The sequence below is a fragment of the Zootoca vivipara genome, chromosome 6 (genome assembly GCF_963506605.1).
Source record: "Zootoca vivipara chromosome 6, rZooViv1.1, whole genome shotgun sequence".
Taxonomy (NCBI): Eukaryota; Metazoa; Chordata; class Lepidosauria; order Squamata; family Lacertidae; genus Zootoca; species Zootoca vivipara.
Genome location: NC_083281.1, coordinates 96,896,859 through 96,923,965, shown reverse-complemented (window position 1 = coordinate 96,923,965; position 27,107 = coordinate 96,896,859). Strand labels below are relative to the sequence as shown.

The 27,107-nt window shown below is 48.9% G+C and overlaps 1 protein-coding gene across 2 annotated transcripts in view; it reads left to right on the top strand.

Moving 5' to 3' along the window:
- The first annotated feature begins 328 nt into the window (after positions 1-328).
- The window catches only part of CNNM4 (cyclin and CBS domain divalent metal cation transport mediator 4), a 60,807-nt gene continuing 34,028 nt past the window's right edge, over positions 329-27,107 (top strand). For both annotated transcript variants that reach the window (XM_035118157.2, XM_035118158.2), the window contains exon 1: positions 329-1,811. In XM_035118157.2, the coding sequence (XP_034974048.2) occupies positions 389-1,811 (1,423 nt within the window). In that variant the 5' untranslated portion in view covers positions 329-388. The remainder of the gene's footprint in view (positions 1,812-27,107) is intronic.

Below are 27,107 nucleotides of genomic sequence, written 5' to 3'. Positions count from 1 at the left end.
TTATTGCGGGGGCCGAAGCCCTCCCCCGACCATGGGAGTTGGCTCCTATGACTCGTGGGAACTGTAGTTGTTCAGGGTGCTGCTTGAAAGCTGTAGGTCGACAAGCGGGGCACTACTATTCCCAGAAAACTTTGGAGGAAGCCGTGCGCCTTCAGCGCGCGTTGGGCCGCGTGCATTGCGCAGCCGGTGCGGAGCCGCCGCGGTCTCGGGCGCCTCCTTAAGCAGCCGGCCCCGCCCCGGCGCTGCTTGGCGGCCCGGCGGGCGGGCGGGCGCTATGCAAAGGAGGCGAGCCCGTGACGACGCGCGCTCCTGCGGCCACGGCCAGTCGCAGCGCCCGCGAGCCAAAGTTAGCGAGCGCAGCAGGAGCGGCTGCCCGGACGAGGCTAACATGGCGCTGGGCTGGAGCGGGCGGCCGCGCGGAGGGGGCGAGGCCGGGGCGCGGGCCGGGCTGGCGCTGGTGGCGCTGGTGTGCCTGGCGTCCGGCGCCGGCGCCGCACAGGAGCACCTGGCCGCCCGCGCGGGGCCCCTGGTCCTGGGCATGAGGCTGGAGAGCAGCAACCTGCCCGCGCCCAACGCGGCGAACTTCTCCCCCATCCAGGTGCTGGAGGGCACCGAGATCAAGCTGCGCCTCTACGGGCTGGGCATGCACGCCCGCGTCTTCGAGATGGTCTCCTTCTCCGAGGTGGGCCCCGGCGGCAACGCCTCCTTCTGGGTCGAGGCCGCCAACGCCACCTGCCCCGAGAAGACGCAGGACCTGGTGGTGCACCGGCGAGCCGAGGAGAGCAGGGACACCTCGGCCGTGGTCTCCGTGACGGTGCAGCTCCTGCGCAAGGCGGAGAAGTCCAAGCTGTACGTTCTGTGCACGCAGAGCGGCCCCGGGCAGCCCTGGCTGCCCTTGGAGGGCCGCGATGCCTTCCTGCAAGTGATGGAGGAGAAGAAGCACCTGCTGCCCCTCTGGTTCCAGGTGATCCTCATCTGCTTCCTCCTGGTCCTCTCGGGCATGTTCAGCGGGCTCAACCTGGGCCTCATGGCCCTGGACCCCATGGAGCTGCGCATTGTGCAGAACTGCGGCACCGAGAAGGAGAAGCGCTACGCCCGCCGGATCGAGCCCATCCGTCGGAAGGGCAACTACTTGCTCTGCTCCCTCCTCCTGGGTAACGTGTTGGTCAACACCACGCTCACCATCCTCCTCGACGATCTCATCGGCTCTGGACTGGGGGCCGTTGTGGCCTCCACCACGGGCATCGTGATCTTTGGGGAGATCGTCCCGCAGGCCCTTTGCTCCCGTCATGGCTTGGCGGTGGGGGCCAACACCATTGTGGTCACCAAGTTTTTCATGCTGTTGACCTTTCCCCTCTCCTTCCCTGTCAGCAAGCTCTTGGACTGCGTGCTTGGTCAAGAAATTGGCACGGTCTACAATCGGGAGAAGCTGGTGGAGATGCTGAAGGTGACGGAACCTTACAATGACCTGGTGAAGGAGGAGCTGAACATGATCCAAGGGGCTCTGGAGCTTAGGACTAAGACCGTGGAAACTGTCATGACCCCACTGCACGACTGTTTCATGATCAACAGTGACGCCATCTTGGATTTCAACACCATGTCTGAGATCATGGAGAGTGGCTACACTCGTATCCCCGTCTTTGAGGAGGAGCGGTCCAACATTGTGGATATACTTTACGTCAAGGACCTGGCCTTTGTTGACCCTGATGACTGCACCACCCTCAAGACCATCACCAAGTTCTACAACCACCCTGTCCATTTTGTCTTCCATGACACCAAGTTGGATGCCATGCTGGAGGAATTCAAGCTGGGTAAGGCAGATGGCTGTTAACCAGATGGTTGGTGGTTTGAGCCCACCCAGGGATGGCAGTGGGCAGGATTTCTGCGTTGCAGGACTAGATGATCCTCGGGGTTCCCTCCAATTCTATGGTTCTGTGAAAGGGGGGGAGGATGTGTGCATCTAATACTAGATGGGCAAAGTTAGGGCCCTTGTAGGGCCACCTTGATACCTAGTGATTCTCACCTAGGAATTTTAATTAGTCACCAGTGAGTGTCTGTATAACACTCGTGTACATTCTCATGTTGCATTTACAGCAGTGTGGGAAGAGGCTGTGTTTAGAATGGGCTGAGTTTGGTTGTTTTCTTGAACAGGTTATGTAGCCCAGTCCTACATGGATTTACTCAGATGTAAGTTTGGCGCTAAGTTTGACCCAGGTAAGTTTGACCCAGGTGGCGCTGTGGTTAAACCACTGAGCCTAGGGCTTGCTGATCAGAAGGTCGGCGGTTCGAATCCCTGTGATGGGGTGAGCTCCCATTGCTTGGTCCCAGCTCCTGCCAACCTAGCAGTTCGAAAGCACGTCAAAATGCAAGTAGATAAATAGGAACCGCTACAGCGGGAAGGTAAACGGCGTTTCCATGTGCTGCTCTGGTTTGCCAGAAGCAGCTTTGTCATGCTGGCCACATGACCTGGAAGCTGTCTTCGGACATACGCCGGCTCCCTCGGCCAATAATGCGAGATGAGCGCGCAACCCCAGAGTCGGTCACGACTGGACCTAATGGTCAGGGGTCCCTTTACCTTTACCTTTAAGTTTGGCTGACTTAACAGCCTTATATTCTAACAATGATCTTCAATTTTAGCATCAGCAAAACTCTGAAGTGGAGTAATGCTATTCACCCCCACCCGTTGTATGCTATATAAAACAGCCCAAACATGAGATCTGTTTGAAACAAGGTATTGAAAGCCCATTTTGGGGGGTTACATTGTATGTACATTTTTTTTCATGTAGGGAAACTAGCTAATAGGATGAAAGTGAGAAATGAGATATTTCCCGCCTTGGAGCAGATTAGCTGGGTGAAGGGCTAAGAAATTACAGCTGATTTCTCTAGCATTAAACCAGAATCACTGAGAATCTGGGCCTTGGGAAACTAAGTTGCAAAGGAAAAAATATTTTATAAGCTTTGAGAGTTGATAAGTGGGGAGGGCAGGTATATTGGATGCCCTCAGCAATTCAGCTAACTACTGTGATGTTTTCCCCCATTTAATATGCTTCAGTTCTTAGAGCTGTTGATACAGTTTCATTGCCAAAGGGATGTTTCCAACCATTTCTGGAGGAGTACCAGGAAGTCTAGATGTTAAGATGAAGTCAACCCTGCTTGATGCTGGAAGCTCTTAAAGCCACACTGCTAAAGCCCCAACCTGTGTGTTGCTTTGCAGAGAAACCCCCACCCCTTTCTCCACCCCCCCCCCCCGGTTTCCCTCCTGGAGAATACAGTAATGTTTTGATTTCTTTGCAAAGCTCCACCGACGCCCACAGGGTATCTCAGTTGGTAGAGCATGAGACTTTTAATCTCAGGGTCATGGGTTTGAGCCCATGTGAGGAAAACAGTCCTGCATTGCAGGGGGTTGGACTAGATGATCCTCAGTGTCCCTCCCAACTCTGCAATTCTATGATTCTATAAAGACACGCTGCACCCGGAAATTCTCCTCCACAAGCACCATTTCTCCTCATTTCAAAGGAGTTCAGCACAAGAATATTGCACCCTGGGTTTTGCTGTTGTTTCCAGCCATTAAACATGTTGACATGTATCAATAAGGAGAAGGGGGGAGGTTACATTTGGCTGGGGAGGGGTTACCCTTTTATGAATGTCTTCCTGCATTTGCAATCTAAACATGGCCTCATAGGATGATGGTTGAAATCCTGCCGAAAAAGTGAAACTACTCAGTCTGTACGCGCATGTATTTTTTTGTTCTTCATTTCCTACTTGGAGGAAGTGCCTTTGCCCTTTTCTGCACTGAGTCTGTGGGTAAACAGCAAGCCTAGCTGAGGTTTCAAAAGTACTCTGGAGTTTTGATGTGGATAAATGCCATTGCAATGTTTGTAACGTGGCAATGACCCTTTATAGCCAGATCACTGAACACCTCCTTTGGGTTTAAGGAGATTGCCTTTAAGACCAACTTTTGGCAAATTGGACCAAAAATCCCATCAGCCGCACTCGGTGCTGGCTGGAGATGGTGGGAGTTGTAGTCCAAAACATCAGGAGGGCACCAGCTTGGCAAAGGCTGTTGTAGACTGTTGTTCTAAACCGGGGTCAGCAAGGTTTATCTTGCCTGGGCCGGATCGGTCCCATGGAGATCCCTCCGTGGGTCAGATCGTGTGCCCACTTGCAATTTTTGGCGTCTGTGCAGACATGATTTCTAGCACCGCAGAAGCAAGTCCCTGTGCTATGCTGTGCTGTGCTGCACCGGTTTAGCACAGTACACAAGCAGGGCACTCGGTTCGGGGGCAGCTCATGGGCCGGTCAAATGACCTCCATGGGCCGCTTCTGGCCCATGGGCCTTAGGTTGGTGACCCTGTTCTAAACTGTGTGCCCTGAGAGAGGTGCTATGGATGCAGTGAGAAACAAATTGATATTCAGTTGTTTAAATGCATTAACACTGAATTCTTTTTTTAAATAAAATAAAATTAAAATTAAAGGCTTGGGTGAGCTCAATGCACTTGTCCTCAGAGGTGAGGCTGCTTGCTGCTTCTCTGCATGATGCATTGTACTGACTTTGCCAGTTGCCACCTTCCAGTGGGGGTGAGTAACTGCTTCTGCGTTGGGTGTGATGGCATGCCCTCAGAAGAGGTTACCCATTGCTTCTATGTGAACCATCACCTCTGTTCTAATTAGTTTGTATGGCTGGGGAGTTATTATGCTGAGTACTGGTTTTGACCTGGTCATTCCTTCAGTCACGGCTGATGCAGAGATGATGCAGAATTGCCCACTCTCCAAGGAAGCTGCCCGTTGTGTCCACTGCTTACCAGTGAAGAGGTAAACTGAGATCTGTGACCCATGCAGAACTACAGGATGTGGACGAACAGCACAGTCCTCTGATATATACTCGGCCCATTTTGCACCTAACCATGGCTTAATGTGATGAACATATTGTGGCTGCTTTGCTCCTGCGCTGAGCTCAGCCGCGTGTCATCCAAACCCTGGCTCTTTCCAAACAAACCATGAGCTGTAACCAAGGCTTGCCCAGGTGAGCAAAACCAAAGGTCCAGGTTTCAGTGATATACTAAGCTTCTCTCCTAATTGAATTGCTCTAAAAGCTAAGATCATCCAGCAGTCACCAGATTTGTGGTGCAGGAGTAGCCCTCCAGATGAAATTGGACTGCAGCTCCCACCTGCCCCAACCAGTGTTCAAAAATAGCCAGGCACATTTTGCTACTGGAGTGCGACCAATTGTGGAGATTTCTGGGCACCAGGTTGACGACCACAATTTAAAAATCTGCCTTAGTCCATCGTTAATACCATTTCCATTTCCACTGTGTGTGTTTCTTCTCCAGTTGCATACTGAAAAAAAGTGAATTGTTGGAAGAGCAAGCTACAGTCAAGCAATGTCGTTGAGATCATAGAATCGTATAATTGTAGCATTGGATTTGGAAGGGACCCCGAGGATCATCAAGTCCCAACTTCCTGGTGAATTGACATTCTGTTGTGGCGACCTTAACCTAGAGTTAAGTTTTTAACAGTGGCCCCAACCAGCATGGACAATGGTCAGAGCTGATGGGTGTTGTAGCCCAGCAGTATCTGAAGGGCACTGTGTTGGCTATTCTTGCCTTAAAATGCAGGAATATGTCATGGGTGGCTTTGACCCTCTGCATGAGAGTATAGTCTCCTTAACTTCTCCCGCTGCATCTCTTGCTATGTTTGAGTCACCAGAGAGGCTCCCTAAAGGCACAGGAGATTCTGCTTCTTTTCAAAGGCCTAGGACTGAAAGACTTTAAAAGCATTGTGTCTATATTGTACTTTGTGGCAGACTGAAGACCTTGACACTGATGGTCCGAGCTGGAATGTTCCATTCTCAAAGGACTTAAACAGCTTGCACTCCAACTTTGGTGAGGGAAGGAAAAGTTGTCAGTTTGACTGGGATTGTAGACCTCACACAGGGATAGTTTGGGAGACTGGGAACTGGTATAGGTATATATGGAAACTCTTAAGGGACCAGAGGAGTTGAAGGAAGGGATCCACAGTCATTCATGGAACCTGAAGGAGAAGCAGATGGAGGACAGTGTTTAAAGTTGCAGTGCTAGGGTCTGGAGGGGTGCATGTTTGGAGGCAAGGAGAGAGGAGTGTTAGGAATAGGGTTAGAAACTGAGATATGAAAGCTAGGAGCTAAATGGCACTTTAAACCAATGTTATGGGTGCAACAACGGAATGTCCGGGCACACTTTTTTATAACAAGAATACAAAGCTGAAAATGAATGAACTGCAGCTAAAGTATTAGGTTCATTTTTCACATGGTCTAGTCCTTTCTCTGCCCACCCCCTAATATCTTAAGAGGGTCTCTTCTCCAGTCTTCAGAGAGTAACTGGAAGTGGGGAGGCAGAAAAGGGTCCTCCTTTCCTTCCACTCTGCAATTTTAATCTGAAATCTTAGGCCTGCGCCCAGAGCTCAGAAACTACTTGCACTAATGAAATTCCCTGTCGTAAAATGCGCCTAGAACAAAGGGAGTTTAGAACACTGGTTAAGAAGGTTGTTCAAGGGACAGGATGGCTAAAGGAAGTGGGACAGAGTGGCCGTGGCCAGAAAAGCAAGTGTCTGGGGGGGGGAGGACAGTTGGTGGAGCTGGAGTGCCAAGAAGAGAGTCTGACTGGAGCATTACTACAGGGGTTCTCCATTTATGGTCCATGGACCACCAGTGGTCTGTGAGCTTCATTTAGATAGAACATGGCATCGTTGTGTATCACCATAGTAGCTGGGATGTGGAGGGGAGCCTTTTGGATTTTCCAAGTTGGACACCCAAATGTCTTTGTATAGCTCTGGGAAAAGATGCCAGCTTGTCTGGGAGCATTTAGCTGGTACAAGAACCAAGCACTTTAAAATGAGCTGTTAAGGAGGACTCGGAACTGAGAATCGACTCCAACCGCAGTAGCTACTAGGGACAGCTCGCTAGCTGTAAATCGATGGGAGGAGCATGTGACAAGCGCCCGATAGCTCACCCAGCCCGGAGGGCACATCAACAAGAGATGAGGGAAAACAAGAAGAGACAATGGCTGTGGAAATCCAGAGCTTAATTTGAGCTAAAGCTCAGTGAAAGCTAGGCCCCATATCTTTCAATGCAGGCATGCATTCCTGAAGCCTGTGAAAATAATACTGCAAGTGTAGAGCAATTAAGCATGTGCAGAGTATAATTCCCTCACCAGTGAAGGGGCCACATTCAGTCCCCTCTCCCAGTGTCTATGACAGGCAGGAATGGCTTCCAGGGAGGAATGGCTCTAAGAATTGAGTGCTGCTTTGGGGATATATTTGCACCTCCAGCTGCTGCCCTTTTAGCACTGCAGGAGGAAAGAAAAAGACCAGTGCAGAGGATTTTTAAATCTCTGAAGGCAGGAGCAGCCTTTGCCCTGGGAGGCCAGATCCTGGCTTCAGCTCTATCATGCCGCAAGGTGAGGGTGACAGAATTTGGGGTGCTGGTTTTGGTAGAGTGGCTGGAGTGCTGGACCTTTGGCTAGGGACTCTGGTTCAAAACTCCAAAGTGGGATAAAAATAAATAAAATCATTTATTTATTTGAAGCTTTTTTTGCCCCACTCTTCAGCCGGAAAAGTCACTCAGAGTTGTTTACAAACATCAATAATACAGTTTCTGAAAAAGGCATAACACAAAAGGAAAAGGGATTGGGTGGGAGGTGGACGAAAGCAAACCCTGGCATATGTTCTTGGTTGAAAAGTTTAGCCAGCTAGAATGGAAAGAGTTCATGGAGCAGAGTTGAAAAGTTCAAAAAGTTCATGCTGGAAGAGTGCATGGGAGTAGCCATGGGGGGGGGGGGAGACAGGAAGGGGCAGCTGCCCCCAGTCAATAAAAATAAATAAAAATACATATCTAACTGGGGTTCTGCCCCCCCCCCATAAATCCTGGCTACGCCCATGGAGGAGTGGTCCTGCCCCTCTTCTGCTAGTCTGCTATAGCTGCTTTTTTGTCGTTGTTACAAGAAATAGTAGGTAGATTTTGCTCAAGGCTGGGTCAAGGCTTGAACCTCCCTGGGTCGCACTTTCAGTCAGTTCTGGATGCCTGTTGCTGGAAGCCATAGGAAGGGCATGAGCTCTTGTGCTTTGGTCCTGCTTGCTGGTTTCCCGCAGGCGTCTGGTTAACCACTGTGAGAACAGGGTGCTGGACCACCTGGGCCATTATGATGTTTTTCCTTGCACAACACCAGTAGAATTCATCATTTATTGGTGCAATTCTTTAAAAGTTATATTCTGATTCAGACAAGAACAGCAAGCCATTCATAGTTACCCACACATGAGAGCCTATAGAAGAATACTGTGAACAGTCAGCAGCATTCCATCTTTCCTGCTCCTGCTCCAGACCTTACAATCCTAAAAAGCTTTCAGAGATCAGATTTTATTTCCAAGTGCCATCATTTCTCTAAAGTGTAGAGGGCTGCATGTCTGCCTGTGTCAGTAAAGAACAACACACACCCTCGTCCTTGTTTGGTGTTAGAGGTGGCTACTTTCAGGAAGGTTGGACTTTTGGGATCTTCCACCCTGCAGATCTGGAGAGGCATCCTTTGAATTTCTGGCTTGTCCAATGAGGGCACTTTCTAGGCAAACATGGCAAGGCCTCAGTCCTTGTTTTGTGGACTGTGGCTCTGCAATGGTCTCTTGATCTCTGTGCTGTTTTGGGAGTGGCAGGGGAGATGAACCTTACTCTCCTTTCCAGGTCTTGTTTGCCTAGGGCTGTGTCTGCCTTGAGTTGCAGGCATTTCCCCTCCCTCCCACCCCCACCTGAGGTGAACTTCCTGTCACTGCTGTGACCCATGGCCAACCTGGCTGGCACAGAGCTGGACTGCCTTCACTACAGAAGAAATGGCCACCTCCTGGATGGCTTGCTGCAGGGGTCGCCAACATGGAGTTCTCCAGATGTTGGAGCCTACTTAGTGCTGCCATTGGTCAGAGAGGATGGGAGCTGCTTCCAATAACATCTGGAGGGCACCAGCTCCACACTCTAAGGAGCAGTTGCAGCCACTGGGGACCCCTTGCCCTCCACCAGTTTATGTACCTTCCTCCAGTGGGTTGAGTTCATGCAGCCGGAGAAGAAAGCTGCTTCTGCTCTTCCCGCTTCCATTCTCTCCTGGCTCTGGGAGACAATGGTGCAGGAGAGGGTGGGGAGGCACTTGCCTGGCCTCCTCTTCCTCCAGCTCTGAAGTGTCCTCTGCCTCTGATCCTTGCCTCTTGGCTGGTACAGTTCCCCAGGTCACTACTCTGATCTCCTCTCCAGCCCCCCTCCCCCTGGTGCACACTTGCCAGCATCCTTGCCTGTCCCTGCCAGTGGCTTGGCAAGAGTATGAGTTGGTGCCAGAAGCAAGATTTGAACTAGGGGCTCTTGGCTTGTGCTCCTAGTTGCACTTGCTGCCTCTGAGCTGCTCACAGAACTTGGAGTTTCAGTGACTGATGATCCCGGAGGCTTCTGAGAACTTGAGGCGCCCTGTCCACAACCTCCACCAGAGCCTCCCAGAGCAAGCCTTACTGCCCAGGTGGGTGGATTCCTCAGCCTCCTGCTCACCTGTTGCACCTGAGGGCTGACAAGCAGGGATGGAGGGAGAGGTTTATTTCTGGTCCATGGCAGTTCTGCACGCTGCCAGGCCCTGCCCCCTCTGCCAGTCCCAAGTCAGAGCCCTGTGGGTCCCATTACTTCCAGAGGCCACCTGCTGAGCCCCATCTCTCATCAACCTTAACCCCTTCCTTTCCTTCTTCCAGCCTCTCTCTTTTGCAGTATCACCCACTCTCTGCTCTCCTCCTTTCTGGCTTCCCTGACTTCCGCTCTACCTGCTTTCTCTCCCTCGGTTTGGGACCCTTCCAGGGAGATGCTACCAGCTGCCTTTTCATGCTGTGACTATTCCTGCTGTGCTGGAAGGAAGGAGCCTCCTTGCTGAGAGGCTGATCAATGCTGCTGGCAAACTGTGGAACCTGCTCCTCACACCTCCATTCATAAACCAGCTGGACCCTGGTTCTGCAGCAATCTGCATTTAAAAAGGGTGGGGGGCAAAGAAAGCTGCATTTCCCCCTCACAATATGCACCAGTCCACAGCATCTCCACCTGAAATCCCTGTGAGACTCTGCCACTCAGTAGAGACAGTGTGGAGCTAAATGAACCAAATGGTCTGACTCTAGAATCATAGAGTTGGAAGAGACCACAAGGGCCAGGAAGTTCTTCCTAATGTTTAGGTGGAATCTTCTTTCTTGTAGCTTGAATCCATTGCTCCGTGTCTCCTTCTCTGGAGCAGCAGAAAACAACCTTTCTCCCTCCTCTATATGACATCCTTTTACATATTTGAACATGGCTATCATATCACCCCTTAACCTTCTCTTGTCCAGGCTAAACATACCCAGCTCCCTAAGCCGTCCCTTGAATTAGATGCTATACTCCTATTGATACAGCCCAGAACTGCATTGGCTTTTTAAGCTGCTGCATCACACTGTTGACTCATGTCAAGTTTGTGGTCTACCAAGACTCCTAGATCTTTTTCACATGCACTGCTCTCAAGCCAGGTATCTCCCATCCTGTATTTGTGCCTTTCATTTTTTTTTATTTTTTTTTTGCCCAAGTGTAGTGCTTTACATTTCTCCCTGTTAAAATTCATCTTGTTTGCTTTGGCCCAGTTGTCTAATCTGTTAAGGTCATTTTGAAGTGTAATCCTGTCCTCTGGGGTATTAGCCACCCCTCCCAATTTGGTGTCATCTGCAAACTTGATCAGGATGCCCTCCAAGTCATTGATAAAGATGTTGAGTCATTGATAAAGATGTTGAGTAAGACTGGGCCCAAGACAGAACCCTGTGGCACCCCATGAGTCACTTCTCTCCAGGATGGGTTTGGTCAGTCAGCCAGTTACAAATCCAATGAATGGTAGCATTGTCTAGCCCGCATTTTACCAGCTTCTTTACAAGAATATCATGGGGCACCTTGTCAAAGGCCTTGCTGAAATCAAGATAGGGTATATCCACAGCGTTCCCTTCATCTACCAGGCTTGTAATTCTGTCAAAAAATGAGATCAGATTAGTCTGGCATGACCTACTTTTCAGAAACCCATGCTGACTTTTAGTGATCACCAGAGTTTCTTTCTAGGTGCTCACAGACCATTTGCTTAATGATCTGCTCTAGAATCTTTCCTGGTATTGATGTCAGACTGACTAGGCAGTAATTGTTTGGGTCCTCTCTTTCCCCCTTTTTGAAAATAGGGACAACATTTGCCCTCCTCCAGTCTGCTGGAACTTCGCCTGTTCTCCAGGAATTCTCAAAGATTACTGCCAGTCGCTCAGAAATCACCTCTGCCAGTTCTTTTAATACTCTTGGATGTAGTTCATCTGGTCCTGGGGACTTGAATACATCTAAACTAGCCAAGTATTCTTGTACTACCTCCTTACTCCTTACTTAGAAGACTGCTGCATATGTTACCATGAATATAGAGTGGGAGGTTAAAAAGGATGGCTCCCTACAAGCACTTGGTTCAGATCTGTCCCTCCAGAGGCAGTAAAGGTTGGAAATCACAAGTGGGGAGACTGGCTATTTATTTATTTATTTATTTTATTGTTATTTATTTATTAACTTTGTATACTGCCCTATACTCTTATATCTCAGGGCCGGTCACAACATAAAGTCACAACATAAAAAACAGAAAATACATAATAAAAACAAAGACAACCCAATAACTCCCCTTCCACAGCACATTTTAAAAGGGCATCATATGTCAACCAGCCAAAGGCCTGGTGAAAGAGCTTTAAAGGTGTAGAACAGGCATCCCCAAACTGCGGCCCTCCAGATGTTTTGGCCTACAACTCCCATGATCCCTAGCTAACAGGACCAGTGGTCAGGGATGATGAGAATTGTAGTCCAAAATGTCTGGAGGGCCGAAGGTTGGGGATGCCTGCTGTAGAACGAAGGTGCCAGCCAAACCTCCCTTGCCCTCGGTTCCTGCTTTTAGGCTCCATATACCGGCAGGTCCCTGGTTGGCCACTGTGAGACCAGGATGCTGGATGGTCTGACCCAGTGGCCAGTTCCTGTGGATTAGATGGACAAATAAGTCATAGTGTGCAAACACCCTGCCCCCCCCCAAACTCAACCTTCCACTGGTTTCCACTGTTAGGAAGAACTTCCTGACAGTAAGAGCTGTTTGACAGTGGAATTTGCTGCCAAGGCGTGTGGTGGAGTCTCCTTCTTTGGAGGTCTTTAAGCAGAGGCTTGACAGCCAACTGTTAGGAACGCTTTGATGGTGTCTCCTGCTTGGCAGGGAGTTGGACTGGATGGCCCTTGTGGTCTCTTCCAACTCTATGATTCTATGATTCCTGCCACATTCACACCATGCATATGATACCCCTTAAAACAATCATGGCTTCCCTCAAAGAATCCTGGGAACTCTGTGAGGGGGAAGAGGAGTCACCTAACAACTCTCAGTGCTCTTAACAGCTCCCAGGAGTCCTTGGGGGAAACTGTGACTGTTTAAAGTGGTATCATAGTGCTTTAAACATACAGTGTGAATGTCGCCTCCCTGCACAATCCAGAACGTCAGTGTTTAGAGAGAGAGAGAAATGGAGCAAAATCTCCTGTCACTTTCTTCACCCCCTACAGGCCACCTTTGCTGCATCTTGCTTACACTTGGGAAGGTTTGGACTCCAGCTCTTTGATCTGAGGATACTTTCCTCTTCTCTTGGCAAAGCTGAGAAGAGTTGCCATTTCTGGTTGCCCTGAGAAAAGGACTGCAGCTGTCATGGGTCTAGTTGGGTGGTTGCTGCTAACCCCTTTCGAAGGCATGTTTTGAAGGATATAGGATTAAACTGGCTCCTGCCAGAGCTGGTGCCTGTTACTAATGAGCTTAGCTCCTGCTTTCCTGCTGGGGTGGAAATGTGATACTTTGGAACAGGATCCCCAAGAGTTTGTTAGGATCCCAGAAATGTAAAATGAGAGCATGTATGTTTTGTGTGTGGTGCCCTAAGCCTAGTTCACACAAAATGAGGTAGCTAAAAACTGTACAGTACCAGTTTGAGCTGCTGATGAGAAGCATCTCATTTACTTAACATATTTTAATTACCCTGCCCTTGGGTTTTGCGAAAACTCCTAGGGCAGCTTACAATTAATTGAGACAACCAAGAAAAACCAGGGGTCTTCTATATGCTAAATACCTGCTCTACAACTGAGCTGTTGCCCTTCTTGAAGGATCACATTTTGCTTCCACAAATCTTTTTCCTGGTTAGATTTTAGTTGTCCATGAGCATTACATCAACATCACCTCAAGTCATGGTTTATGCTAACCACGTTTGTTCATGATTCAGGTTTCCAGGATAACATCACCCCTTAGTTTCTAGCTGTAATTAAGAAGGAACTATGGCTGACATTGAAGGACGCGGGTGGCGTTGTGGGTTAAACCACAGAGCTTAGGGCTTGCCGATCAGAAGGTTGGTGGTTTGAATCCCCGCGACGGGGTGAGCTCCCGTTGCTCGGTCCCAGCTCCTGCCAACCTAGCAGTTCAAAAGCACGTCAAAGTGCAAGTAGATAAATAGGTACTGCTAAAGCGGGAAGGTAAACGGTGTTTCCGTGCGCTGCTCTGGTTCGCCAGAAGCGGCTTTGTCATGCTGGCCACATGACCTGGAAGCTGTACGCCGGCTCCCTCGGTCAATAATGTGAGATGAGCGCCGCAACCCCAGAGTCAGTCACGACTGGACCTAATGGTCGGGGTCCCTTTACCTTTACCTTTACAGCGGGAAGGTAAACAGCGTTTCCGTGTGTTGCTCTGGTTTGCCAGAAGCTGCTTTGTCAGGCTGGCCACATGACCTGGAAGCTGTACGCCAGCTCCCTCGGCCAATAATGCGAGATGAGTGCCCCAACCCCAGAGTCGGTCATGACTGGACCTAATGGTCAGGGGTCCCTTTACCTTTATGACTGACATTATGACGGAAGTTAACCTGTCTTCTGGTGTAATGCTTTCCTGGCTAAGACTGGCCCTGGGCTATATGGGCCAGAGAGGAGTGTGGGTGGAGGAACGTAACTGCAGCTAAAAGTTCCTCAGCATCAAGATCTGCACCAGTGCTAAATGGTGATGACCCCGTAGGTGGAGATGAGCACTGCCCATCACCTGCTGGCGTCCACTGTGTGACCGCCACTCAGTATTGCACTGTAGGTTCAGGCAAAACTTGTGGTTTCCCCCTTCTTGCTTGTGGCTGAACGTCAGTTCCGCTTTGCTCAACAGCAAATCAGCAATAACAGCAGCCTGTAAAAATGAAGTGAGTCAGCACTTTGAGGGTTGGTTTTTTTGGGGTAACTTTTCAAAATTACTGCCCACCTTCCAGGTGACTTATGCTGAGTCAAGCTGGGAAATGGAAACTTGCAGCACATCTGCAAATATTAGTTGAGAGAGAAAGGGTTGCTGGTTGCCAGGGTGGGTGGAGAAAGGGGGGGGGAGCTTGTATGTTCCAAGGAACCAGGGTTAGGTTTCTTTGAGTTAGTGTCACCTTACGGGGCGAGGCCCCGCAGCCCCCTCTGAAATAAATATACAAACACAAGTATATTGGGTTAATGGGATAAATAGGGCCACAACATTATTGGTTACAGATGTGAGCGGTTTGGCTTAGGCAATTGCGTGAAGCAAGACTGTATCCTGACTCCTGCCTGACTGCAGGAAGTCTCATAAGGGTCAATCACCGGAAGGGGGAGCCTTATGATATACATCAATTAAGAGCACCCCCCAGGGTCACAGTTGGGGTCGTGGCATGGCCCTCGCCCACGCCCAGGCTTCAGACAGGAACCACACCCCTGGATCCCTTTAACGGGATCCCTTTAATGAGGAGGGACAGACGGAGGCAACAACCTCCCCTCCCATAATAAGACTTACCCAATGCCTAACCTTACAAAGTTGTGACGTAGGTAGGCGAAAACCAAATGGTTAGTGCCAATTTTGCCAAGTGGAAAAATTCCTACCCGGCCCCTACAACCAGGCGACTGACATTAGTCATAGCAAGGCCATAGTCAATCCACGCAAAAAAAAGAGGGTGGGCGGGCTGGGAGATCTCGACAATGGAGGCAAAAGGAGGCTGTTTCCCTGGCCACGCTGCAATTTAAACAGTTGTAGCCACGCCCCCCAGACAACCCCGATTGGCTGGGGTGTGTGACGTGGCCAGGGATCCTGCTGACGTGGGCTGTGTTTCTCCACCCACTGCCAGGTCGCTGCAAGGACCCAGATTTCCACCCGCAAAGCAGCCCCCCCCCCCAAAGGGGAAACTGACTTCCCACTACAAAGAGCATAGCTGCCAAGTTTTCCCTTTTCTCGCGAGGAAGCCTATTCAGCATAAGGGAAAATCCCTGTAAAAAAGGGATAACTTGGCAGCTATGACAAAGAGTCCTGAAGTGATTTACAACAAGAATCAGATATGGTAATAAGCTTGCATAAGCACCTCCGTATTTAAAGGCTACCAGAGTAGAAACACCCAATCATTGGTGCTGCCAAGTGGCCAGCTCTCTCTCATGCCCTGTTCTCTGGCCGTCAGATAGATCTGAGGATGGTGCTGGAGAAGCACGTAGCTGAGGGGACCCTCTCTGTCTCTGGGTTGTATAGGCCTGAGGTGAGTTTCTGCTACGTACCTGGAACTCCATTTCTGATGCCATCTCAGACACGAGGTTTCTGAAGGATTCCCACCTCTAGCGTAGCTAATACCGTGTTTCTCCGAAAATAAGCCATACCTCGAAAATAAGCTATAGTGATAGGCTTAATAATAAAAAAAGACATCCTCTGAAAATAAGCCACCGTGGTTTTTTTTTTTTTTGAGGAAAAATGAATATAAGACGGTGTCTTATTTTTGGAGAAACACGGTGTGTGTGTGTGTGTGTGTGTGTGTGTGTGTGTGTGTGATAGCTGCCAAGTCTCCCGTTTTCCCCGGGAAACCCCTGTTTTTAAAGCCATTTCCCGCTGTCATCCCGAGTGGCAAAATATCCTGTAATTCCCCCGGATTTCTTCCGGTGCCGCTCTGCCCATGTCTGGGCACCGGAAATCGGGCAGCACCAGCACCGGAAGATGCTTCTACGCATGTCTGGACATGCGTAGAAGCGACTTCCGGTGCCGGCACTGCTGATCCTGTATTTTTTTAACCGGGACTTGGCAGCTATGGGGTGTGTGTGTGTGTGTGTGTGTGTGTGTGTGTGTGTGTGGTGTGTGTGAATCAACCATTTCATTGGTAACTGAAGGAATAAAAGGTTTTAAGATAATTCAGTTTACAGAAGCATTTTAGTGCTCCTTTACTCTGCCCAACAGAGAAAAAGATGGGATTCGAATGCAATGGCAAATAAATAAGTAGGAGAATTTTTCAGAAAACCCACCTTGCTGTGTGTAAAGGAGGCAGAGGTGGTGTGTGCACAGGTATTGGGAAGCAAGTGTAACCAAAGCCTGGAAGAGGCACGAGTACCATGGGAGAGTTGGGAGGGTTTGTGTACTGAGAGAGACACTCCCTTCTTGATCATCGCTGCTTCTGAAGCGAAGCTCCCCACCCTCAGGGCAGTTAACTTTGTCCTCTTGGACAAGGCTGATAGTGATTGTTGTTTCCCCCTCTCCGTGACTCTGCTTCTCTTACCGGCTTTTCTGGTTCAGACCGTCTGCTCAAAGCACTTGCCCCCAGAGGGGAGGCTGCTTGCTGCTAGCCACTTCTCTGTGTGATGTGTTGTGTTGATTTTGCCACCTTCCAGGGGCTGGATCTGGCCCAAACGCCTTCTAAATCCGGCCTTCGAATCAGCATGTTTTTACATGAGTAGAATGTGTCCTTTTATTTATGTGGGGGCATAGGAATTTGTTCATTTTTTCTCTCCAAAATATTGTCCGGCTGCCCACAGGGTCTTAGAGACAGTGGACCGGCCCCCTGCTGCAAACGTTTGCTGACCCTTGCTGTATACGGTGCTTGGGTGTGACAGTATCTTGGGTGTGACAGTATCTTTCAGATAGTCCTGGAATGTCCTGGAATTATCTTTCTGTGCATCCTGGAAGTGTTTTGAATCTCTGGACGTCTAGTCCATATGCTCTTGGACGAACTGGGATAACTCAGTCAGTAGAACATGAGACTCGCTCTCAGGGTTGTAGGTTTGAGCCCCACATTGGGCAAAAGATTTTTGCATTAATAGAATAATGCAGGGGATTGGACTAGATGACCCTCGTTGTCCCTTCCAACTCTACAATGCTACGAGTCTATTATCTTTGTGATGGGTGATGATTCAGATTGAGCTGGATTCCTCCAGGCGGGGCCAAGAGGGGACAGCTATTTTTACAATTAGATTTTCTGTTTATAGCACAAATATGTAACCCTGTAGAAAAACAGGCAAACCAATAGTTTTAGAATGATCCTTTTGCACAGCTCCCACCATGAATTTCCATCATGAATTTCCCAGGAGAAATTTCCCGGGGACTGTTGCCCCATGGCTCAAGTCTGCTTTGCACATGGAAATTCCCAGACTGTCAGAGTTTCTGCTAGTTGATAGACCATTCTGGCCAGATGGACCATTGATCTCACTCTGTACAAGGCAGATTACTACTGTGTTCCTATTTAGAATTCATTTAGAATTATGAGGACTGAAATCTCACTTGGTCTTACAGGGCTCCAGCTCACCGACAGAGCCTATGCTTTACACCAGTGTTTCCCAAACTTGGGTCTCCAGTCATTTCTGGACTGCAACTCCTATCATCCCTAGCTAGCAGGGCCAGTGGTCAGGGATGATGGGAATGATGGTGATGAAGGGCCAGCTAGGGCTCCTTGAAACCCTGGAGCTGTCCACATAGTAGACAGACAGATAGATGGCCCAGTGGTCTGACGAAGGCAGTGGACACACATTCGAATCACGCTGCTCCTCTTTTAAGAGCCTCCCCAATCCACCCCTCCTCCCCCACTCATTCAGCAGCCTTTGCTTCCCTTGTGGTCCCTAACAGGAAAGAGTCCAGCATCCTTGCTGGTGGCCTGAGTTTTATCTGCTCCTGTGGAGAGGAGACACCATTAACTGAGCACAACCACAATGCTGCTTTTCTCGGACTTGTGGTGTGCAGATGAGCCACTGGCTGCAACCAGCCTGCAGATTATGCTTTGGCTTAGGACGGGGCAGGGAACTCGTTTTGGAGGGTTGTTGAGAAGGGAATGTGGCTTTTGGGATGAAAAGGGTTCCCCACCCCAGCCTCTGAGGGTGCCTCTGAGCATGTACTTAGCCCATAGCTGCCAAGTTTTCCCTTTTCTCGCGAGGAAGCCTATTCAGCATAAGGGAAAATCCCTTTAAAAAAGGGATAACTTGGCAGCTATGACTTAGCCTGGCAGTATGGATTTCTATCAGTAATGATTTTACCGTCCTTTTGCTGCTTAATGGGGGTGGGGTGGGGTGGGGAGTCATTTTATACCGGTAGTTGCCACAGTTAAAACAGGTGGGAGTCAGAAACCCTTGCTGATCTTCTCCTTATAACCCCGGCGGCATCTCCCTTCTCCCAGTATCTCCTGGTCTATCTTCTGCTTGAAGACCTTGAAGACTGCCTGGCAGAAGGGCTCTAGCTCTGCGGTGAAGCATCTGCTCGGCATGCAGCTTCAATCCCTGGCATCTCCAGTTAGGGCAGAAACTGTCCCCCATCTGAAACCCCAAAGGGCTGCTGCCTGCCAGTGTGGACAATACTGTCCTAGATGGAGCAGTGGTTTGATCCATTCCAAGGTAGCCTCTTATATTCCAAAGCAGGTCCCAGAACTGCTGCCCGGGACCCTGCGGTCTGTGGGAGGGGCCTTTCAGGAGGAATTTGAACATTCCTGTGTTCCCAGGGATTTGACAGCAGAAGGACACTGTTCCTGGCAACCCTGAGATCACTGGATGAGACAATTTTTAGTTTTTAGACTTCTTTAACTGTAACTCTTTTTAGAATGTTTAAACTATTTTTAGATTGCTTTTTGGGGGATTATGGTTGTTTTGTTAAGGATGCATTTTTCCACCCTGGGCTTCTGCACGAAGAAAGGCTGGATAAATATGTCCAGTAAATAAAACAATCTTTTGAATTCATTAAATGAATAAGGAAAGCTCCATTTCAGTTGAAACACCACCACCACTTTCCCCAAAGGGACATTCCAGAATGAAGCCGAGGTAAACAGAAAATGGATTTCATTAGCAAATCTGACAGTGGAGACCTTGGGTCTAACAAATCCTGGAGTGGGCGTGGCTCCTTCACTACAGAAAATGATTTTTCTCCTTGAGGTGCCTATTTACCCTGCGGATCTGGCCCTGCCCATCTGCCTCACCCAGCGGCAGCTCGCCAGGAGGGAGTCACACCCCTGTTGATGGCCATGACTCTTCCTTGGGTTGGATCTTGTGTTCATAGGTACACCTGTGCCGCTTTCTCTCCTGTATTGCTTGACCTTCTGTCCTTGCTTTGTGGTTTAGTCATTTCTAAATAAATTCTGTACTCAGAGTTGTTGCAGCAACTCAGCTAAGGACCAAGCTAGACAAAGCACTCTAAATGCAATTAACAATTTTGTGGATGGCTCAGTGAAAGGAAAAGACCTGGTCCCTGGGGGTGGGGAGGGGGCAATCTGAACTACATCCTGGTGTGGGAGGAAGGGCATGTGGGTTTTAGATCATAGCCCCCACCCCCACCCCACCCCCAGCAGTCCCAATCCAGTTTGGCTTCGCCCACCCTGCTTCCACCATGCCGCCTTCTTGCATTGGAAGGAAAACTCCAGTCATGCCTCTAAAGTTTTTCTTATAGTGCAGATAGGAGCCATAAGCAGCCTGGAATGGGTCATGATTGCCATGGGGGAGGGGCTCAAAACCCCTAACCTTCCTCCCCTGTTGCTTTCCATGCATTCTGTTCTATACTATTTAGGATTTTTTAAGCCGTTCACACATGCTAACTGCAGACTGGTGTCTTCTCCCGCTTGGCACCCTGGTGACCACTTGGTGTTTCTGATGAAGCCATTCTGGCCTCATGTGCAGACAATGGTGAACCTTTCTGGCTTATTGTGGCTTCCTGCTTGCAAGCAGTAATCTGGTGCGCACTGCCTTATCGCTCCCACAAAGATAATAGCTTTGTGCTCCCTAACATACCATGAGGGCTAACCAGCCTAGGACTCTAAGGCTTTTGCCTATTAAAACCTTGTGCCATAGCAAACTGTTCAGTCTTTAAGGTGCCCCAGGTCTCTCTGATATATAGAGGCATTTCCCCCTAAATCCCAGTTTGGAGGGGGTGGTGAGGCAACAACACAGACCGGCTGGCTGCCTTTAGCATTGAAGCAAGGATGTTGGACTAGGATTTGACCCAGCAAGACAATCCTTGGGTTCTTAATTGGATTTGGCATCTGAACTGGCACAGAAAGTTAGTGTGGTGGTATGGTTAGGGTAGGACTAGGACCTGGGAGGTGAGGGTTCAAATCCCCTGCTCAGTCTTCAGCTCACAGGGTTGTTGTGAATATTATATGGAGGGGGCGGGGAGTAATGTACACCACTTCAAGCTCCTTGAAGGAAAGGCGAGATAGAAAAGCTAATGATTATGATCATTTAAATGGTAATGAACGTAGCCTCCAGGCTCAAATGCTCAAAGGCTGTAATGCCTGGCATATAGAAACACTGTGCCACGAGGCTGAGTGGATTCATCCTGAGTAAGCCTGCATTTCTGTCTGTCTGTATACAGTACATTCACATCATCAACTGCTTCACTTTCTGGCTTCTGGTGTCCTTTTCACCCTCTCTTTTTAGTACAGGGAGATCCCTGGTGGCAACAGGCAGGCAGAGACGGACAGGCATCTGGGGGTGGGTCCTGCCAGGACGTGCCTTGCTTGGCAGGGGCAGCCCCCAATGGGCTGCTCTGCCACCTTTGCCAGGGCGGGGCTGGAATTCCTGCCTGTGGGTGGGTGCCTGGTTGCGCCCCCTAAAAATTTTGCACCTGGGGCCATTCCCCCCCACTATGCTACTGGTTCCCCCCACACCACCTAAGTTCCTGCAGGATCTCGCAGGAGCACCCCGGAGCCTCTGGATCTGGCATGCAGTAAAAGAGCTTAAAAGCGATGGTGCTTGAGGCAGAAACCCAAGGGGTGGACTAGGGGTCTCCTGCAATTCCACCTGCCTACAGTATTTTGGACTGTGGGGAGCAATCCCCCGATCTCTTCCCAGGTTCTTTGATGATAGCATTGTGCGGAGTCACTGCTGGCCCCAGGAGCCTTCTTGCTGTGCGAGGTCACCATTGTCTATTTTTGGAACTGGAGTTAGTGTGACTTAATCCTCTTCAATTATGGCTGTCTGGGAACCCGGTGACAGAGCACACAGCAGTCTGGCACTGCTAGCAGACTGAAACCTCCCAGCAAGGGACTTTTGTGTGTGTTGCAGAGCTAAGACTTGGGAAGCTGCCTTCTGCCGAGCCAGACTGTCCAGCCCAGTATTGCCTAATCTGGCTGACAGTAACTCTGTGGGGTCCTGGGCAGAGGTCTTTCTGCTCACGTTTTAATTGAGGATGGCATAAATTGAGCCTGGGGGTGAGTGAATGCAAAGCAGATCCCTTCCAGCAAGGCAAGGAATAGGAGTGCTGTAACCACAGCATATGCTCTTTTCAGCCCAGAATTCAGCGCATTCTTCAAAGCTCTTGAGAGTGGGTCTCGAGCAGTTGTTAGACTACAACTCCCGTCCTCCCTAGCTAGCAGGACCAGTGGTCAGGGATGATGGGAATTGTCGTCCAAAAACAGTTTGGGAGAGGCTAGTATAGTGGCTGCTTAAAGGGCCTGGCTGTGCACCCCACGTCATGCATGGTGAAAACATCAAATGTGAACCATCTGACTCCAGTCCTATGCAGACTTTTGTAGGGAGTGAATCCTGTTGAATTCAATGGAATTACTTCAGAGTAAACGTGCGTAGCATCATGCTGCACACAATTTGGTATTCCCCCCCCCACATGACATACAATTAACATGTTTTCACAGCCACAAAGTGTGGTAGTGCCTGTGGGCATTTGGAGATACCTTTTAGCCTTGATGTTTTACTTAGCCTGCCGTGGCAGATATAACCACTGCTGGAACTTTTCTCCGTGATTTTGTCCTTCTCTCTCTCTCTCTCTCTCTCTTTTTTTTAAAAAGCGCCCTAAATTTGTGACCATCACCATATCTTGTGGTAGTTTGATAAAGCAAGGATGCGGGCTGAGCTGAGTCCTTTGGATGTGTTTCTCAAGGCTTTGTGTGTTTCCTGCCTCCCAGATAACAAAAGCTCAGTGCCTTGCCTAAGGTTCATTAGAAGAACTTTGCACGTGTGTTGTGTGGGCAAAAATGACTTAATTTATTTAAATCATTTCTATACAGCTTTATATCATTTTATAAAAAAATTATGATAAACAGTTTACAATCTAAATTAAAACATCAAATACTGTAAAGCATTGCAAAATGTCAAAAGGTTATATATGAAGGTCAAATATACAATATACGTTTAAAGCAGCATAATTAACAGAAAAACAAAATCCATACAAACATTTGTATCCCACAGCTTTAGATGTTAGGAAAAACAGTATCCTGTCTTTGGCAGGTAACAGCTGCCACCCAAGACACAGTGTCTTCTTTCTGTCTATCTGCAGGATGTAAAATTGGAAGGGCAGCATCAGTTGTTATCTCTTAGATTCACTAGCCAAAGTCAAGGGACATCAGCTTCCACCTTGGACTCCCCAGGGTGATGCTTGATGCTGAAACTGAAACCAGCCATTGTTGCTGCCTGCCACTGAATGGTGGCGTTATGCCTGGTGGAGGTAAAGCCATATTCTAAGGCGGAGTTATCACTGTAGCCAGAGCTTTCCAAACTGTGTGTTGTGACCCGTTAGTGTGTTGGCTGCAGTGTGTAGGTGTCTTGCACAAGTGCTTCCCACACTGCTCCCGGGACTGGAAAGGGGTTAGTTTAACCTCTGGTTTGGTAGTAAAACTGAATTACTGTGTCACAAAATGATGCATGTCTAAAAAGTGTGTCATCAACATGAAAAGTCTGGAAAACTCATCTGTAGACTGTAATATTCATTCATTCATTCATTCATTTCATAAAATTAATTCACCGCTTGATTGTAAAAAAACCTCAAAGCAGTTTACAAAAAGATAAAACAATATAATGGAGAAAAAAATCACAACCATACTTTAAAACATACAAAAATTAAAATACTAAGACAGATTAAAATCACCTCATTTTTTTAAGCACCTGAGTAGGCTTGTGTGACCAAGAATGTTTCAGCAGGTGCACAGGGAAGTCTCCTGCTGGGTCATAATAAGCAGGGAGTCCCAAAGTTCAGGTCCTCCTGCCACATGAAGCAATTGAGCACCTTCAAATGCAGAACGGGCATTGTGTGGCACCTGTAGCAGTGCCACCTCCTCCAATCGAAGCAGCCAAGTGGGCACATGTGGGACAAGGCAATCTCATAAGGAATATGGATCCTTCTGGAGCCTCTCTGCGACTGCCCACTGCAAGGCCAGGACTCCAGTTTTCCTGAGTGCTTGTGATACTTTTTCTGTCCTGGTGCCAAGTGCCTTGACCCATAGCCAGTAACTCAGCTGGCTTCATGGCATTGGTAGAGAAGGGCACCAAGCCCTTCGCTGAGGGCATCTATCAACAGGTAGAATCAAAGGCAATGACCTATTTGGGGGTCTCCACCACAGCTCTATGTCAGGAGATTGTTCTGGGCCATCAATACACTTTGGTGTTGATCAGACCAAGTTAAAAACCACTACTTTAAAAGGATAAAGAGGCTTGATACATGTCTGGGATAGCTCAGTTGGGAGAGCATGAGACTCTTTATCCAGGGTCACAAGTTTGAGCTCCATGTTGGGACTAGGTGACTCTTGTGGTCCCTTCCAACTCTATGATTCTATATTTTAAAAGCATCATATGTGAAAGTATCATAAGCATCACTGTTGTGGGACATCTAGGATGAGATCTTTGTAGAAATAATAAAAAATACTGGGAAAACCTGTTAAAAAAGAAAGAAAGAAAACCTCCCCAAATAGTATTGTTGGGTATATTCAGTGGAAACAACCGAGGGTTATTATATAAACATTTAATTGGTGACTTATTAATGGCAGCAAGAATACTGATAGCTAGAAATTGGAAAGAAGTAAAGGGTTTACTTCTTCAGGAATGCCTGGTGTGCTCTGGTCCATGGGGTCACGAAGAGTCGGACATGACTAAACAAAAACAACAAAGGGTTTAAGTGTACAAAAATGGTATGATGTCATTTGGGACGTAGCACTTCCTGAAAAAACAGACACAAAAACTTTGTGTACTTAGAGGGCAGAAATAGAGGGAGACTTTTATGGAGAACTGATGGCCATTCATGCCCATTCATCCAGCACAGAAACAAAGACTCTGCAGGACAAATTGTGCCTGCTGCGTTGCATAATACACAGTTGCATTAGCATCTTCCTTTATACTGACATCAGCAACTTTTGGACTTTCTGCACCTGCTTATATGGATTTTACTCTTATTATTTAGATCTGAACTCTGCTTTCAGGCTGGGCCAAATGGGGAAGGGGTTAGTTTGTTACCCTTTCCTTTCAATGTTTAATATAGGTGTTTTTTTACTTCATATAATGGAGGAGGGGTGGAAATGTAGGTCTTCTGAACTGGCTGTTGGTTTTATAGATTGATACCCATCTGTAATGCTGGGATTTGCCCCAAGTTTCCATCAGCTATGGAAAATGCCCCAATTCTTCTCCCAGTATTTGTTGGGCCATTTCTTTCTGTAGTTCTGAAAGGCTACACAGATCTACAGATGGTCCAGTTATACTCTCTTGCCCCCTTCTTCCCATTGATATGATTCAGGATCAGAGCCAGAAACAGGGATAGAAAAGCTATTCGCCACATGACGAATAGCGTGGGCACCAAAACAAAATGTCTAGTCCCATTTTTATTATTATTATTCAACAACACTTATTTATTTATTTATTCCTGAAAAGCATGGATTAAAGATGTGCATCTTTTGGTGCTGCACGAGCAAGGTGATCCAGGAGGCATCGGGGCACCAAAAAGCTGTGTCTTTTGCCCCCACGCTATCCCATAGATCGGCTGATTCGTGCAGCAGCACAGCACCAAAAGAAGTGACTAGAAGATCTGGACAAAGAACCCAGGGCTTCTCAGTTTCCAGTCCTATCACGGTAGGGTTGCCAGATGTCCCCGTTTTCCGGGGACAGTCCCCGGATTTGCGAATAAGTCCCCGGACCAATTCCATCCCTGGAATGTCCCCAGATTTCATCTAATGGCGGCGGCGGCAGTCTCAGCAACCGGGAGCAGTTGGCTCTGGCTGGCTTCAGGAGCTGCTTGGAAGTCTGCATATGATGGTGGTGCAGGGGCTCTAAGGTGCAACTTCCGGGCTGCCTCCACCTTCCCTGAGCCCAGCAACTAAGCTGTGAAGGGATGCTTCACGCTGCCTATCAGAGCTTGCGTGCATGCTGGATCTCTCCGTTAGGCTAGGCAACAAGAAGCCTCCCTTCCCAGCTGAAGGATCCCCGCCCCCTCCTGCTTGCACACAGGTAGGAATGGGATTGGGGCTGCTCCGTTGGGAAGGGAGGCATCATGTTGCCCGAGCCTCGCTGCCGCCACCACTCTCGGCCCTCCTTCTCTGCCTTCCATGCCTGACCCACCGTGCACTGCTTCCCCACCACCTCCAAAGAACCAACAACTCAGGGACTGCCCAGGCTCATGGAGAAAGGAGATAGAAGCCTCACTGCAGCATCAACATCCCAAACGTGTTGTAATTAATTAATTAAAGTGCCCCCAGATTCATTGAAAACAATCTGGTAACCTTACACCACGGGCCCATCACCACTGATGCTAGGGCCTGAAGGCAAAATTGGTTCACAGGGATCAAAATACTGTAGGTCTTCAGAGTCGCTCTGTGGACTCTGTGGGACATATCCTGTCCTTGCCATTGATGACCATTCTTTTGGAGATCCAAAATAAAATCTGCAAAAAAGATATGGCAGTTGGTCTTCTTAAGAAAGAAACAAATTTCCGTCCTATGAAGCGGCATAGCATGGGCAGGGGGGCTGTGGCACACAATCTGGGGTGTGTGTGTGTGTGTGTGTGAACCAGCCCCCCTCCACAGAGATCCCCGCCATGCCCTGTCTGTCTCGGGAGCAAGGGCTGGGGGAGTGTGGAGGGTGATGAGCACGCCCACCCCGCCCAGTGGTGCCAGCGGCAAAGGGTGGGTGGGTGATGAGCACGCTCCACCCACGCCTAGAACGCGTCCGCACGCACCTGCCCCAGGCGCTGGCAAACAGCGCTATGTCCCTGGTCCCACAGAAGCACAGAGAAAGGGAGAGTTCCAGCAACTATTGAAAATTAATGTAGTGGGTAAGGAAATGAGCATTATCATATTATTAAACATGAAGACATTGTACAACGCAATAAACCAGATTGTGAAGCAGAAGCTCTCAGTGAGTCCTGTCCTAAGCCTTTGTTCCAAGTACGTACAAGTCTTCCCTCATCCTGTCCATTGCTCACCTGGGTCCTTTTCAAAAACACCCCTTTGCAGCCTGGGCTCTAAGCAGGAAGAGGTGAACAAATTAACTTTCTTGCTGAGATGTTTGTGCCATTTAACAGAGGCCTAAAACTTGACCGTCCTGGGGAGGGGGCGCATAGCTCAGCGTTAGAGCATCTGCCCTGCGTGCAGAAGGCCCCCAGGTTCAATCCTCAGCATCTCCAGGTGGGGCTGGGAGAGACCCTTGTGTGAAACCCTGGAGAGCCACTGCCAGTCAGCACAGATGGACCCATGGTCTGCTTCAGTAAAGGCAGGATCCTAGTCCAGGCTTCCCTCTCTTTTCAGAGAGAGCGGCTTGGGTTTTGCTTAAAGGGGCAGCAACATATTAACTAAGCATGCAGACAAAGATTAAGGCAGACTACATTTACGTACGATTAAGCCAGGCTCCGGTTGCCTTATACTGAGTCTGGCAGTGCCCCTGCCATAAGGGAAGGGTGGTAGGCAGCTCAGTGGGTAGAGCACACGCTTTGGGTGCACCTTGCACCAGTCCAGTCCTTGGCGTCTCCATGTAGGCCTGGAAGAGGCTCCTGTCCAAAACCCTGGAGAGGCACTGCTGGCCCTTGTCCAGTCTGGTGTCCTCCAGGTGGCTT